This window comes from Heptranchias perlo, chromosome 19 (genome assembly GCF_035084215.1).
Source record: "Heptranchias perlo isolate sHepPer1 chromosome 19, sHepPer1.hap1, whole genome shotgun sequence".
Lineage (NCBI taxonomy): Eukaryota > Metazoa > Chordata > Chondrichthyes > Hexanchiformes > Hexanchidae > Heptranchias > Heptranchias perlo.
This window is the reverse complement of record NC_090343.1, coordinates 10260410-10275982: the sequence shown is the minus strand read 5'-3', so window position 1 is coordinate 10275982 and position 15573 is coordinate 10260410. Positions and strand designations below refer to the sequence as shown.

The following is a 15573-nucleotide window of genomic DNA, read 5'->3' as shown; positions in this document are numbered from 1 at the left end:
GGAATTCCCTCCCTAAACCTCTCCGCCTTTAAGAAATTACTTGAAACCCTACGTCTTTGACCAACCTGTCCTATTATTTCCTTTTGTGGCTCGGTGTCAAATTTTCTGATTACGCTCGTGAAGTTTTACATTAAAGGCACCATATAAATGCAAGTTGTTGTTGATTGTGTAACTCCCTACCTCAAGTAAATCATCATTTACCACCCCCCACCGATAATATTTCTTTGTAATCTACCTTTTATAGAAATAGATTGATGGGAATAGCAGACATGAGCACATCATTTTTTTAATGCATTAATTAAAAATGTAACATTACAATCTGGTGACGCAAAGCTGCTGAACAATTCTGCACAGCGGCCAATGCCTGTTCTCAGCAAGTGTAAAATATGCTGAATTAAACTTGCTCTGAACATAAAATGGAAAAACAAATAATCAGTGTCTGGAACAACATCAGTGTGTTCAAAAAACGTTTTCATTAAAAAAAAATCCTCACGTGGTGTGAAATCTAACACGGCCCAAGCTGGATACTGTATGCCTCCACCCAACCGTTATTTCTGCCAGTCCTTCGTCTCCCTCTGCCTCTTTTTAGATTGAACCGTGATGCACAGTTCCTTGACCAAAAGGACAGGAAAGTACCTTCTTCCTAGATATCTGCAGCTCTGCACTCTGGAAACAGGTTGTCCTATCCTCCAGCTCATCCCTCACTCCTCATGGAGACTTGTGAATGGAAAACTAGTATTCCACCACTTCTTGGCACTTGTGAGACCACCAAGGTACACGACAAAGCAACCACGCTGCTTTTCGATTTCCACAAAAAGCGGATGAAATCATTACATGCCATCCCCAAAACGCTGGCAGAAATCTCCATATCCCAATACAAAAGAAATTTGACTTACTTAGTCATCATAAACCAGTGATCCCGAATGAAGGGAACAACAATCATTCTCTATTATAGGCAAGGCCATTAGTTTTCACAGAGGGACAGATGGAATTGCAGATATGATCCCCAAACTACTGATAAAAATTCTGGAATCTAAGTGTAAAAGAAAAGCAGAATTTGACAATCACCGTAACTCAGTGGCTCGATCACTATCACTAAATTCAGATTTCTATCAGTCCATCTCAGACAGCATTTCCTTCTCCCGCCCATAGTTAAGGAGATCCCTGACCACCAGACACCATAGGGTTGATTCCGTGGTCAAGTGTTCCAGGCACAGTTGGCTCTCAGGAAATCGTGGGCCTGTAGTGCCCAATATTCCAACCATTTAAGTTAATGGACTGAAAATGAGGTATTGTGGATCTGTAGAATGAGCCATCATATCCTCTTTACAATTTTATTAGGAAGATCAGCATGTCTGTTTCTAAAGAAAATAAAAGTAATATTTCATTAAAATATAAATTTGTACCTAGTTCTATTATTTTCTATAGAAGTCAATTTATCCTGATGAAATATATGCCTGTCAGTCTGCTCATAGTGTGCATAGCAAGCATATATGTGCGAGTGCAATTATATGTACAGTCCAACTGATATCCTAATGGAACCTATTCCTACAGTAGTCACACCTATTATATAATTTATGCAAGTAAATTCTCTGATTTCTTGACATACAAGCTGCTGTACAAGTCCAGCAGTTATTCTGTTAGTATCATATGGTCAGCAACTTGTTTTGCCTGCTACAATCAATAGCAGAGTTACACTATGTCATCCTTGGCAGGAGGAATAGAAAAGCAGTATATTATTTAAATGGAGAGAGATTGTAGAATGCTGAGGTACAGAGGGATCTGGATGTCCTAGTACATGAATCACAAAAAGTTATTATGCAGCTACAGCAAGTGATTAGGAAGGCAAATGGAATGTTATTTATTACAAGGGGAATGAAATATAAAAGTAGAGATGTTTTGATACAGTTGTATAGGGCATTGGTGAGACCACATCTAGAATACCGTGTGCAGTTTTGGTCTCCTTATTTAAGAAAGGACATAATTGCTTTAGAGGCGGTTCAGAGAAGGTCCACTCGACTGATTCCTAGGACAAGGGGATTATCTTTAAGGTTGGACAAGTTGGGCCTGTATACATTGGAGTTCACATGAGAGGTGATCTTACTGAAACATACAAGATCCTGAAGGGACTTGAAGGGGTAGATGCTGAGAGGAAGTTCTCCCTTGTGGGAGAGACTAGAACTAGGGGACACAATTTAAAAATAAGGGGTCTCCAATTTAAGACTGAGATGAGGTGAACTTTTTTTAAGGAAACATAGGAACAGGAGTAGGCCATTCAGCCCCTCGTGCCTGCTCCGCCATTTAATAAGATCATGGCTGATCTGTGATCTAACTCCATATACCTGCCTTTGGCCCATATCCCTTAATAGCTTTGGTTGCCAAAAAGCTATCTATCTCACATTTAAATTTAGCAATTGAGCTAGTATCAATTGCCATTTGCGGAAGAGAGTTCCAAACTTCTACCACCCTTTGTGTGTAGAAATGTTTTCTAATCTCATTCCTGAAAGGTCTGGCTCTAATTTTTAGACTGTGCCCCCTACTCCTAGAATTCCCAACCAGCGGAAATAGTTTCTCTCTATCCTCCCTATCCGTTCCCCTTAATATCTTATAAACTTCGATCAGATCACCCCTTAACCTTCTAAACTCTAGAGAATACAACCCCAATTTGTGTAATCTCTCCTCGTAACTTAACCCTTGAAGTCCGGGTATCATTCTAGTAAACCTACGCTGCGCTCCCTCCAAGGCCAATATGTCCTTCCGAAGGTGCAGTGCCCAGAACTGCTCACAGTACTCCGGGTGCGGTCTAACCAGGGTTTTGTATAGCTGCAGCATAACTTCTGCCCCCTTGTACTCCAGTCCTCTAGATATAAAGGCCAGCATTCCATTAGCCTTATTGATTATTTTCTGCACCTGTTCATGACACTTCAATGATCTATGTACTTGAACCCCTAAGTCCCTTTGGACATCCACTGTTTTTAACTTTTTACCATTTAGAAAGTACCCTGTTCTATCCTTTTTTGATCCAAAGTGGATGACCTCACATTTGTCTACATTGAATTCCATCTGCCACAGTTTTGCTCATTCACCTAATCTATCAATATCCCTTTGTAATTTAATGTTTCCATCTACACTGCTTACAATGCCACCAATCTTTGTGTCATCAGCAAACTTAGATATGAGACTTTCTATGCCTTCATCTAAGTCGTTAATAAATATTTTTCTCTCGGAGTTGAGAGTTTTTGGAACTCTCTTCCCCAGAGAGCGGTGGAGGCAGGGTTACTGAATCTTTTTAAGGCTGAGTTAGATAAATTTTTGATTAACAAGGGTGTCAAAGGTTATAATAGGTGTACGGGAAAGTAGGGTTGAGGTCACAATCAGATCAGCCATGATCTTATCAAATGGCACAGCAGGCTCTAGGGGCTGAATGGACTACTCCTGCCTTAATTCATACGTTCGTACATATCTCCTCAAAATCTGGCCGCATCATTTTGGTTTTATTTTGACTTAATAAATCCCTTGTACATTTTTGCATTACCGTGTCAAACACTGAGTGAAAATTAATTGCATCCCAACATTCACTTAAAATATTCAAAAGTTCAAACAGATGGCCTTGTAAACAACGTTATTTCACAATGTGCGGCAGACTATTTGATTGTTTGTCAAATGCTCCTAGACTAACATTTTTTCTGTTGAATGATCCGCTCCAAAAAAGAATGTAGAACACTGGAGACATGATTATTTCCATTCACTTATTGGAAAGTGCAGTTTCACTGTAAGCCTTTTTAGCTCTGTGATGTGTCATTTATACAAGCACATCCTCGGGCTCTGATACATGCACATATAGGCATCACAGAAAAGTCTTTTGGCAAATCCATCAAGCTGTTTCAGGTCCGTATAAGCCAGCTTGTCCTCTGACATCATCAGGTAATCGCCTATTTGTGGACAATCTGTTATCTCTGGAATATTCTCATCACCTAAAGTAGAGAGAGAAGGAAAAGGTTGGTCAGTGGAAAAACCTTGCATCAGTCCGTGCACTAGGAAATGAAGTAGATGCTTGCACCGTGGAAAGCAGTAGTTTTTAAATTTATATAATTTTTGTGCTCACTTCATTAAAGTACATATATATATAAAAAAAACAAACTCAGATATTACTTCAGAGTAAGCCAAGAAAGCGGACCGGGGGACATATATTTAAACTTGCGACAGGCAAGTTCAAAACAACTATTAAGAACTTCTTTGCTCAAAGAGTAACGTCTATGAAAGAATCTGCCATAGTGCAGAAAAATTGCAAACAGATGAGCTTTAGTGGGTCAAATGGCCTTTCTTCTCCATCCTAGGCTTTACTTACAACGAAAAAAACATGCATTTATTAAGGGTCTTTGATGTCCTTCAGTGCTTTAGAGCTAACAAATTGCTTTTTGAAATGTTAGGGAAATGCAGCAGTCACTTTGCACACAGAAAGGTCCCATAAACAACCATAAGATAAATGACCAGTTAATTTGTTTTGATGGTATTAGTTGATGGATAAATGTTGGTCAGGACACCGGGAGAACTCCTTGCTCCTCTGTGAACAGTGCCGTGGGATCTTTAATGTTGACTTGAACAGGCAGTTGGGGAACCTCGGTTTAATGTCTCATCTAAAAGAGTACACCTTCAATAAGGCAATACCTCCCCCCAGCACTGCAATGAAATGTCAGTCCAGATTATATGCTCAAGTCCTGGGGTTTAGCTTGCACCCATCACCTTCTGACTCTGAGGCAGTTACAGAACCCAACAGTGTGCTTGTAACACTTTATAGTACAGGCAGTTAGATACTGTTGAGAGTCAAACAGGGTGGCTTCAAGTTATGCAGACAAGGACAACTGATTCAGGACTGATGTCAGACAGCAGTTGAGATATTTAACAGATGTCAGAAAAAGGAAGGAGAAACTGAACAAGGGCTACAGATAGAAAAAGATTAGACTGTCCACAAGAGCTGGTCCAATGGGCTGGATTGAGATCCTAGCACAGCACATGTGTAGGTCTGCCTTAGGCTCCACATGAACCAATCATCCGATAAAACCAGGTAACCTTTGTTTCCACTCTCCACTTTTCAAAGTCACCTTCATTTTCATCCTTTTCAGAGAAGCCAGTCACAACCATAGCATGCGTTTTAATTACTAGAGTAGAATTTGACATGCCATCAAATGTATAGTCCACTTCACCAAATTTACTGAATCAGCAGCTACTAAAGATGGATTTAGGAAAAAGATATGCTGGGAAGAGATGTTGCAAACACTAACTTAATTTCCACAGCCCACAGAATCATCTATACTTTGGTATTATTCTAAAATCCAAATTAGAAACTATGCAATGTACAAAGAGCTCCCACATTTACAGGGTCATGTGGATAATGCTACCGAGGACTAGAGCTGCTTCAGTACTATCAGCTAACTTGTGCCCTCCCCCAAAAGAACATATTTATTTGCATTATAGGCAGATAATGACTAAATTAGTCAGATATGGATGCAAGAGGAGAGAAGGGGAGTCTTTTGTAAAATCCCTATTCAATTTGCTTTGTGTGTGCAATCAATAGAAATTACCAATTCGGTCAGCCATGCTGTCAAAGAAAAGCCATGAGTCTTTGCCGGGCCCATATTTCACGAATGAAACATAATGGCTGGTTTCAATACAAAGCACTGCAAATAGTTCCATCCTGTGCCGTGGAAAAGGAGGTCTGGCAGAAACGTCTCTTGGATATGGAAAGGTTCTGAATTGGTGGCCCTTCCTCTCCTTATGGGAATGAACCTGTGGGAAATTCCAAGAGAAAAGATATTATAACAGTGATGGTAAGAGTGAGCTTACACAGCACGAATGTGCAGCTTTTATTAGTGAACAATGTAAAATGTATAAGTCAACCCTATGATTACTAAATGAGGTGTGAAACCTTTTTTAAAATGTGATTACGTTGTGTTCATTGAGTTAAGGCATATCAATTATGGGGAAATAAGAGTTTGCCATTTCTTGCAACCATTGTTATCAAACGCTCTTTAGTCAGGTACAGCACAAGTCAGATGCAAAGTAAAGCTCACTCCACTCTGTACAATGAGCACCGACTCCTGTCTTCTACTTTCCATTGACCACTCTGACCATTCCTGAAGCCCACGTGAGTAACTTTAGTGTCAAATAATGGACAGCAGCACCCACTGCGAACTAGGCTGAAGAAGCAAATTTCTCAGCCTGCAGAGAGGAGATATTCACCCCTCATTATGGATTGGATTCAAACCGAGGTCCCAGAATGGAAAAGACAGTGGTCTAACAGACCTGGCACACAAGTTATTCACTTTTAATGTAGAAAAATAATATTCTTACCTGATTATTGCAAATGTGGCAGTATTGTTTTATTGCACCTGGATTAAGAGTTGGGTCCAGAAGACACTGAGCACATTCATACTCTGCCACTTCTCCACAAATGAAGCATTGTCTCAGAGCTGCAAATAAGCAAATGGCCATTTTTAATACAAATTAAAGCATATAATTAGCCATCACAATTTTTGACAAGTTTGGTGTCACTCCCACCCAACTGTACATCACTGTGCTTCTAGCTCTGGCATGTCTGTCCTGCCAGTGGAACAGGACATACCCAGCAATGATGGTGGAGAAGTCTGGGATATTGGCTGAAAGATGGATGTGCATGACAACTGGGGATAAGTAGTTACAAGATTACCTTATTGATGGTGTTCATGGTATAAAACGTGTGACCACAAAGCTATTTCAATCCCTATGCTGTTTGTGACAGCCATGCAAAATCTGTTTTACAGCAATCATTTATAATAGAAATTGCCCATTTAAATTTGCAATGCTGTAATTATGCTCTTCCTCAAGTGGAGGCACTGCAGCATTAATACTGGTCAGTGGGTGTAATTACAGTATGACAAGTTTACATAGGCATTTGCTGCTAGTTAATCCACTTGTACATTTACACATCATCATGCAATAGGAAACTGTTGCCGTGTGATATGAGTGGCAGAATTTCCAGCATGGAGCTGATACTTACTGTTATTAAGTAAATCTGTGATATCTAGTTCCAGTGAGGGCATGATTTTTGTGAACATTTTAAACTCTTTTCCAAACCTTGGCATCTGAACCAATAGGCACGATGGGATCTGAAAGACAACGTCAAAAATGGTTTCAGGGGGTAAAAAAAGCTCCATCTTAAAAACTGTTCATGCCATGCACCATTTTACGGGACAAAAACGCCTTGTGTCTCTGCCAATGCCATTGCTTTGCTCCAACTGCAGGAAGATACAAGAGCATTGCCCTCTACTCTGTGCCCTTCCCAACAGCAGAGCCAGGATCAGGAACTTGTATGTGCGTGATGAAATGCGACTATTAACCCATATCCTACCACCCCACAGCGCACACTCTAAATATGGGTACAATCAAAATCACGATTCTAGTAAGTAGAATCACAGATCACACAGATTAGATGCTGAGTAAAGACCTCTCTACACTGCCCCAATATGCCTCAACCTCTGCCTCAAGACACCAGACCTGTGCAACAGTTACATTTTCCACACCCGCCAGAGCGTCCACAACTCTCAATTTACTGGCAAAGTACTGGCAGTTTTGTGCTATGTGGGGGAGGATGCATGAGATTGCCCTAAATTGAACCCAGTAAACTGAGAAGAGACTCTCATCCTATCAATCTGGGCATGATTCAAACCCTGTGGTAAAACAAAGGTAACGGATTAAAACACAAAATTTTTTAAAAATCAATAAACACAAGTGAAATTCATAACATACCGTACATATGATAGCACATAATAGAACTTCCTTCACAAACCAAAAAAACTTTACAAGTCAGGAACACAATTATACATGTGATTTACTAATACATTTGTTTATGATAAAGCACCAATTGTATTGTGATAAATCTACTCATCTTAATTCAAATTATCTGATAATTCCATTTCTTAGCACTAAATGCTCACTTTGCAGTGTTACTTACACTGCTTACTTAAAATTATTGGATAATTCAAACTTTTTAGTGCAAAAAAACCAGAAGTAGACTATTTGGTTTCTTCGAGGGGATGTTTGAGTTCTGAAAGACAATTTAATTGTATCATATAGAAGGCAAGTCACTAAGCAATAATAAAGTGTAATTAGATTGATAAGATTTTATTTCCAATACAGCTCGCTATTCTGTTTCTAGGCACAGTAACATAGAAGAATATCCTTAACACTTAGATCAAAAAATTAAACAAAAATGCCTCTTAACAAGAATATGAATTTTTGAAGACAGACTAACCAACCTCCTCAAATTTCAAGTCACAAGAGAGAAAGGATCTCTCCAGGAGCAACTGTACTGTTGGTACTTTCATTTTCTCATCTTTCTCCAGGATTATCTGATAACAGTAGCTCTCCTGAATTTTCTGGTCTGACCTGAATTGTGCACATGAATAATAATATTACACAAATCTCATGGGCTTATACCAATAAATATTCAACCTTATACAGCCAACATAAGGTAACCAGAAACACAGTACGGTTAAAATTAACAGGGTTAAGATTTGCAGGTGGGATGGAATCCCTAAAAACTGAATTAAAAGCCATATTTCAAGGTGGCACAGTGCATCAATCTCCAACATGTTGTATCATGGAAGGCGAGTATGCACATGATGCACCACAGGACTAGTTGCCAATCCTGGTCCATGTCACTGAGAAAGTAGCAAGAGGAAGGAGAATCCTCAGAAATGGTCACCTGCCTGCTCTAGGATTGCTGCTCAGCTTATACAGACTAAAGAAGAAAATACTTTATTTTGCAAATTTGCATGGTCACTGCAAGAAAGCTCTAGCCAAAATGACAACTCAAGACAAACTTTCAGTATAACTCATGGGAACAGCAAAACCAACATCTGATCTTCTGGATATCTCTTGATATTAAGGAATGAATTTCTTCTTTTAAAAAAATTGAAAAAAAATAGGGCTAGAGATTGCATTTGGTTCCAAAACCATATTAGTAATGGCCAGTTTCCCCTACCGCTGAGTAACTGGGATCTTTTTACTGTCATTATTTCATTGAACAATTTACCCACTATCACAGGATTACTTCCATAGCCCCATAAATTTCAACTGTCCAGAAATAAAACTATAAAGTTGCAAAATATTAATCAGTTTCGAGGGTTATGAACTTGGAAAACAGGGTTGCATCTACGGCTAAGCATTATGAAGCCTGAAGGAGAGTCAGACGTAACCATGGATATCAATTATTCAAGGCCACCAGGACATACGAGCTGATACAGAACACAGAAAATTAAACTACTTCTCCCCGTCTATAAAGGGGGCAACAGACAAGTTCCGGCAGCCATATTTGCACATTTTTATTCTGTGCATTGCACTTGCTCCCCAAAGTGTACCTAACCAAGTAGCAGCCAATATAAAAACTGACAAAAATGTTCAATCCAACCATTACTATAACATAAACACTTAAGGGAAACTCCAGGCTCAAAATTACTCTAATAGGTGTAAGCTCCTAGCATTCATTTTAATCATTTCACCTATACAAAATTGGATTTCAAAGTATATGTTTTCCACTCAGTGCGAGCAGCCATATATTGCTTAGGAGACATTGTTAGTAGCTTACAGTCACCAGATATGACACTAACCTCCTAAATAAAAGGAAACAGTAAATGTCAACGTGGGAGAGATTTTTTTATTGCTTTCCTAAATAGGTTTTCCACCAAAGATCAGACGGAAGGGTTTTGTGCGTGATAACGGCCACTGTCAAGATAAAACAGAAAATCCATGCACTGAACTCTTAAGACTTACACTTAAGCCAGTACCAAACAAACAGTGTGACATCTAGTGACAACAGAGAAACTAATCTCTTCACAGCAACTAATGATTGTTCAGAATAGATTAAAACATCCACTGTCAAACCGATTTCTTCTGTGTAGAGGAACTGACAAAAGTGAACATTTACCAGGAGCTAGTAATCTGTTTGTTGTCTGAAGTCCAGAGGTTTCCTTAATTTTAAAACTGTCATCTGAGCCTCTTCAATGGGTGAATGTATCACTCAAACAGCCACATAGACCTACAGGTCCCAGATTCAATTCAAAGCCTGTGCGGAGTGATCTGAACTTAGGTCAGTTGGGCAACAGTTGGGCTTTACAATTGGCCTTAGAATCCTGGGCTAGGGAGGGAATGAAGAAAAAAATAATTTGCCAATGGACATCAAGTGAGCTAGGATTGGGCTAAACTATGATGACCACCATGGTTCTATAGTCTGACAACATGCCTTGACTAGACACACAGAACTGAGCACAAGCATGAGGTACCAAAGGACAGTCATCACCTGTGAAATTGTGTCCTAGCAAAATTCAGTATCTTCAGGAACAAAGGAGAGAAAAATCAAAAAAAAATACATTGTAAAAACTACCTGATCTTTAGCAATGGATCAACTGCCAGGACTTGATGCAGTAGGACATTGATAAATTCTTCTGGATCTAAAATTTGAAAATCAAACAGTGTGTTCATATTTGTATAAACAGTATTAATCACTTTAGTTTTACTTGGTTACAATGGTTGAATGAGATATATTTTAGTGGATCTCCCACAGCATGCTCATGATAAGTCAGCTGATACTCTGATTTATAAGGACAGGAGCATTATAGCATGTAAAACACAATGCATTATTACACTGCTAAAATGTAGACGCGCCCTTTTAAGGCTACAAAGTCTAATTGATGTTAAATACCAGGCGCGATCATTCAAAGGTTAACTGCTATTTAGGCTGAAGGCCAGAACCCTATCTTTGTTTGTCAAGAGCTTGCAGATAGTTTGAATCTTTCTGCTCATTTTCTGTATATTACAAATAACTGCTTTTATTTTTAAAGCATAACGCAGAAATTTGTATTAGACATGACCTGGATAGAAAGCGTGTGCATCACATATGAGTGTATGAGTGAGTGAGCAAGAGAAAATAAAGAAAGATCTTAAAGAGGATCTAACAAATTCTGAAGATCATAATTTTGGTGGAACTTATGCTAGGGTACAGGGTAAAAAAAATTTGAACAGGGAAGCACATAAGTGCAATGGATAAGCTAGACCATTGAAAGAAAACCCACAAAAAGATACATTTTATAGTTGTTCAGTATATACAGTACATCCAGAACAATAAAAAAACAAAAAGTAGCTGAGTAAGATTTAGAGAGGCAGTGCCAAGTCAACAGCCAGGTGCCCAAAGAGCGGACTTAGTCTATGCCACAAAACCACAGGGTCACAACTTCAAGTCTGAACCCATATGATCAACCGTGCCTGGCACAGCTGTTGTTTTATTATTCCAGTGTTTGGGTTAAGACATAGAGCACTGTGCAGATAGTTGGTCAAGTGGGAGAAAAAAGGAGTCACCACACACTAATGTTGTCCCCCTCTGTTCCCCCCCCAACTAAGCAAAACTCCACTGCTCACAGCAGACACATATCAACATTCACAGTGAACTTGGCGAGATCTAGATTGCACAAATAGCTCTTTCCTCTGCTTCCAAGGAGGGAGGACAAGAGATGCAATAGCCTAATAGGATACCAAAATATTATGCCGATTAAGAAACAATTCCACTACAAGTGTGAATACAACTGAATAGTATTAACAAAAAAAAATTGTTCAATGTTCCATCACCTTGCATTCTATGTCATAACCATGATGTCACACATTTTACTCAGTCCTCTGCAGAACTGCTTAATTACAAATAAATTAACTATCCAAATTAAATACTTAGTCAATTCTCATCAAGATGAAAGAGTTTAAGTTAATGTCATAACTTTCCCCCAACAAAAGAGCAAAATTTGAGCAGCTTATCAACATACACATATAATTCACATCAAAATTTGAGTGAAGAGATAGCGATTATGTCTAATGGGATACAAAAGACTCAGAATTTTTGATGGGACATGGGCTGAAAAAATTGAGGGGCAGTGAGGTAGGAGTTATTTTATGTACAAACGATATAAAAGATATCCAATAGGGAACAGTAACACGCATATAACACTTAGTGTGGAAGATAGCTTTTTGGCATACAAATTCATGCAACAAACCAGTGATCTCTCAAATCACTACAACATTATATTATTGCTTTCTATAATATATATATATATATATATATATATATAATGAATTCATACATTCTGGATTAATTCAATTAGCTTCTATACAATATTATTTATCCAAAAAATAAAATAGTTACCCTTCTCTGCCGAAACAAACGTGTCACATCCTAATAGTTTTCTCAGTTTTGTCACCTTATCTGCATTCACAACCCCAATCCTAGGATCAAAGGATTTGTTGGTTAACCTTGGCGTCCCGAATACTTATTTAAAAATCCAGATCCTATGTTACAGAAAAAAATTACAAAATACAATATTTCAGAACACCTCTACGCTAATAATTTCCACCTCCCCCCCACCTTTTCTCACCAAGGCAACATCTCTTGTTGGGTTACAGTTCCATGAATTCAGACAGACCTCCAGTACCTTATCGAAGTGGTCACACACTTCACTGATAAGTGTAAAGAATATCAGGTTACTCATCTGTTTAGCATTACAATGAAAAATAACATTTTAGGATTTACCTATTTGGGCTAGAAGGGATTTTTGGTTTAATTTATATTACTATAGGGTCAGGTTCCGTTTACAAAGGGTTAATTCCCAGAGTTTCACCATAATTTTCTGACTTAACTTTAAAAGCCTGTAGACACTAGACAAAGGGTGGTTGGGAATTTTGTTGTTTTATGGTAAGAGCACCAGAAGGGAATTGGTGGAGTCTCACTGAAAAATTGTACTTTGTACACTCATATACGTCATGTGAAAATAAACCAGCTTGTTGGTTTCCAATCAACCTTGTTTTACTAGAGTGCTGTTCAGTCTGCCTTCGAAGATAGGAGAACGTATAAGGTGGCACAAGTGAGGTCATTGTGCCCAGTATAAGCAACAAAGGGGTCTATTGTTACAATCCCTGGTCCAGTATGTTATTTAACTGCTTTTTCACAGTATTGGTGCTCTCCAGATTTTAATGAATGCAAAGTCCACTTATGGGAGTGACTGGTGACGCTGAACACAAAAGAATATCTATGGTAGACGTGTGAAATTTGTAAAAATCCTGTCCTCAGACTTCTGCACAAATGCACTTCCAGAAGGGGGGGCGCTATGCAGCGAGTAGGAGCAATATCCCTGGCTGACTTTCTCCTATTTGACCTAGGGGTGTAAGGCCAAATATAGCGCTTCGACCATTGCACTGGCTGAGATCAGCTAACTCAGCAGAGACAGAAAATAGAATCTGGAACATTGCTGCTCTGTATGGATCAGCTTCTCACCTGAGCCATCAGGGGTGGCAGCAAGGTGTATTCTTCGTGATAATTCTTACCAAAATTTTATTCAGTAAAAAGAAAAAAATTGTTAGAAATCTTTAAATTGTTAGGGACAGGATTGCAAGGATGATCCTCACTCACTTTCGTAACGGGTTGACTATGTCTTCCCTCAGTATACGTTGAATTTTCTCCTCCTGTCCTGCAGGCATGTGAAGTATACTATCCAATACTGATGTGAATGTGAATAAGCTGGAAAAACATTTAAAAAAACAGTAACGAAATTCAATCGGAAGTAAAACAATAATCAGATCGGATTCAATGGAGTATGCTCTTAATTATACACAGTTATAAAAGGTCATCAATGCTGGGAATGGAACATTTTCCACTATTGGCATTAGCATTAAGCACCTCTAGATCAGCAATAGCACAGGCCAAGTTGAGGGGAAAGAGCTCCCTCTACTTTTCCCTGACTTAGCGTCAATAGATTCAATCTATTTTCTCCCCATTTGACACAACCAAGGGCAGCTAACAGAGCAATCTACTCCCAAGTATGAAATTTGAAACAGCTACTAGGAGTTGCACAAACATGGCCCGGGAATTATTCCCAATTTTTTCACCCCGTTTGGACTCTTTGGCTCTTCCTGATCACGAGCGGAGATTGGGAACTCAAACAGTACAAAGACTGCAGGTGTCAACCCACAATGCTGAGGCAGCACCCATTTAAGGACCTACATATTATTCAATAATGTACATTACCCACAACCTTGGAAAAGCATCCATTATTGCTGAGTGCCATTCCTACTTCCCAAAACAGACAGCCTTATGGCTTTGCAGCGTGAAGCTGCTAATTTAGTGATAATTGGTACCAAATTATGTGCCATTTGGTAGCTCTGAACTGAGTTGGACTGACCCATGAGAGACACAAGACTTTCATTCCATCAGCCTAAGCTGAATGCAACACCCAGAAGCAAAACAGTGTAATATTAAGACCAGACCTGGTCTAAAGCAGAAACCAAGAGCCAGGACTTATATTCCTAATCAGCATCTGTTTAGCATTTTCTCTTAATTTCAGATGTCCAGCATCTGCAGTATTTTGCTTTTTGTAGCATCCATTCTAATGCCTGTTCTATGAGAAATCATGTATACACCAGGCAAGGTGTATTCTATTGGGCAATGCAGTGGAGAAGGGTTATCACACAAGTATTTGCATTGTAATGAGAATACCCTTCAGGCACATTTTCGCACTGCTATCATGTTTTGTCTGGATTGCTGGAGGAGGGATGGGCACAAACATCACCAGTACATTTGTCTCGTTCTTGTTTTGCATAAACTTGTAAAATAATTTAAAATGATGAAAAACATCCCGCTCTGGCACATTATCCCACACATTGACAAGATTATTCCTTCAAGTAAATGGTGAAAAAAAAGGCTTAGTAATAAGGCCTGACGATGGAAATAAAAAAAAGGTATCATACACGAACAATGTTTTCATTCTTGCCTTGCCCAAAGAGTGGTGAATCGTTAAAACTAAGTTGTGCCAATAATTTAATTTAATTTTAAAAAGGGAACTAGCACTGCCCAGCACGCAATCAGCCCCATCACAAGGAGGGTAGAATCTTATAGTAACTGTTTTAAACTAGAAAAATCAGTCAAACCTGAAAATTGTAGAATCCAGGTAACAAGAATTGTAATGTCCCTGAATCCCTTTCATTCTTCCCTTCATCAGCTGGAGTGCTTCATCTTCTCGAACTGGTGGGACATCCTCTTTGATGGTCAGATCATCTTGAACTGTCTTCACTTGTAAATGAAACAGGCCAAATTAATATTTTCAATACTGACACATCTAATAGATTTGTCAGCAACCCCATGGTTGAAAACCCCAGCCCTACACAACATTGAAAAAAATTAAAATTGCAATCCCCAACTTAATTGCACAACATAAAATGTTCAACTAAAACATTAAAAGTCTAATCCAGACCCAAGTCCCAATTATTATAATGACTTAGCTATAATGGAATAGGAAAAATCCCCATTTTTTGCTCTCCAACTCATGTGTAAAAAAAAATCAACTACATCATTCACTGTAATCTCATGCTTAGCTCATGCTTTTGAGAGTTAATTAGCCCAGTCTACACAACAGAATTTTTCTCCTACTTTATCGATCGGTCAAGTGGTTTATAATCCCATTCTCAAACAGTAAAGTGGTTTATAATCCCATTCCCTTCTAAATG

General features: G+C 38.8%; 1 protein-coding gene across 5 annotated transcripts in view; it reads right to left on the bottom strand.

Moving 5' to 3' along the window:
* Window positions 1–270: 270 nt before the first annotated feature.
* cyld2 (cylindromatosis (turban tumor syndrome) 2) overlaps window positions 271–15573 on the bottom strand; it is a 29487-nt gene continuing 14184 nt past the window's right edge. For all 5 annotated transcript variants that reach the window (XM_068000298.1, XM_068000297.1, XM_068000296.1 and 2 more), the window contains exons 7-15: window positions 14998–15139; window positions 13484–13591; window positions 12224–12303; window positions 10421–10487; window positions 8295–8424; window positions 7037–7145; window positions 6352–6470; window positions 5583–5787; window positions 271–3974 (exon numbers count right to left, since the gene is read on the bottom strand). In XM_068000298.1, coding sequence (XP_067856399.1) covers window positions 3799–3974; window positions 5583–5787; window positions 6352–6470; window positions 7037–7145; window positions 8295–8424; window positions 10421–10487; window positions 12224–12303; window positions 13484–13591; window positions 14998–15139 — 1136 coding nt within the window. In that variant the 3' untranslated portion in view covers window positions 271–3798. The remainder of the gene's footprint in view (window positions 3975–5582; window positions 5788–6351; window positions 6471–7036; window positions 7146–8294; window positions 8425–10420; window positions 10488–12223; window positions 12304–13483; window positions 13592–14997; window positions 15140–15573) is intronic.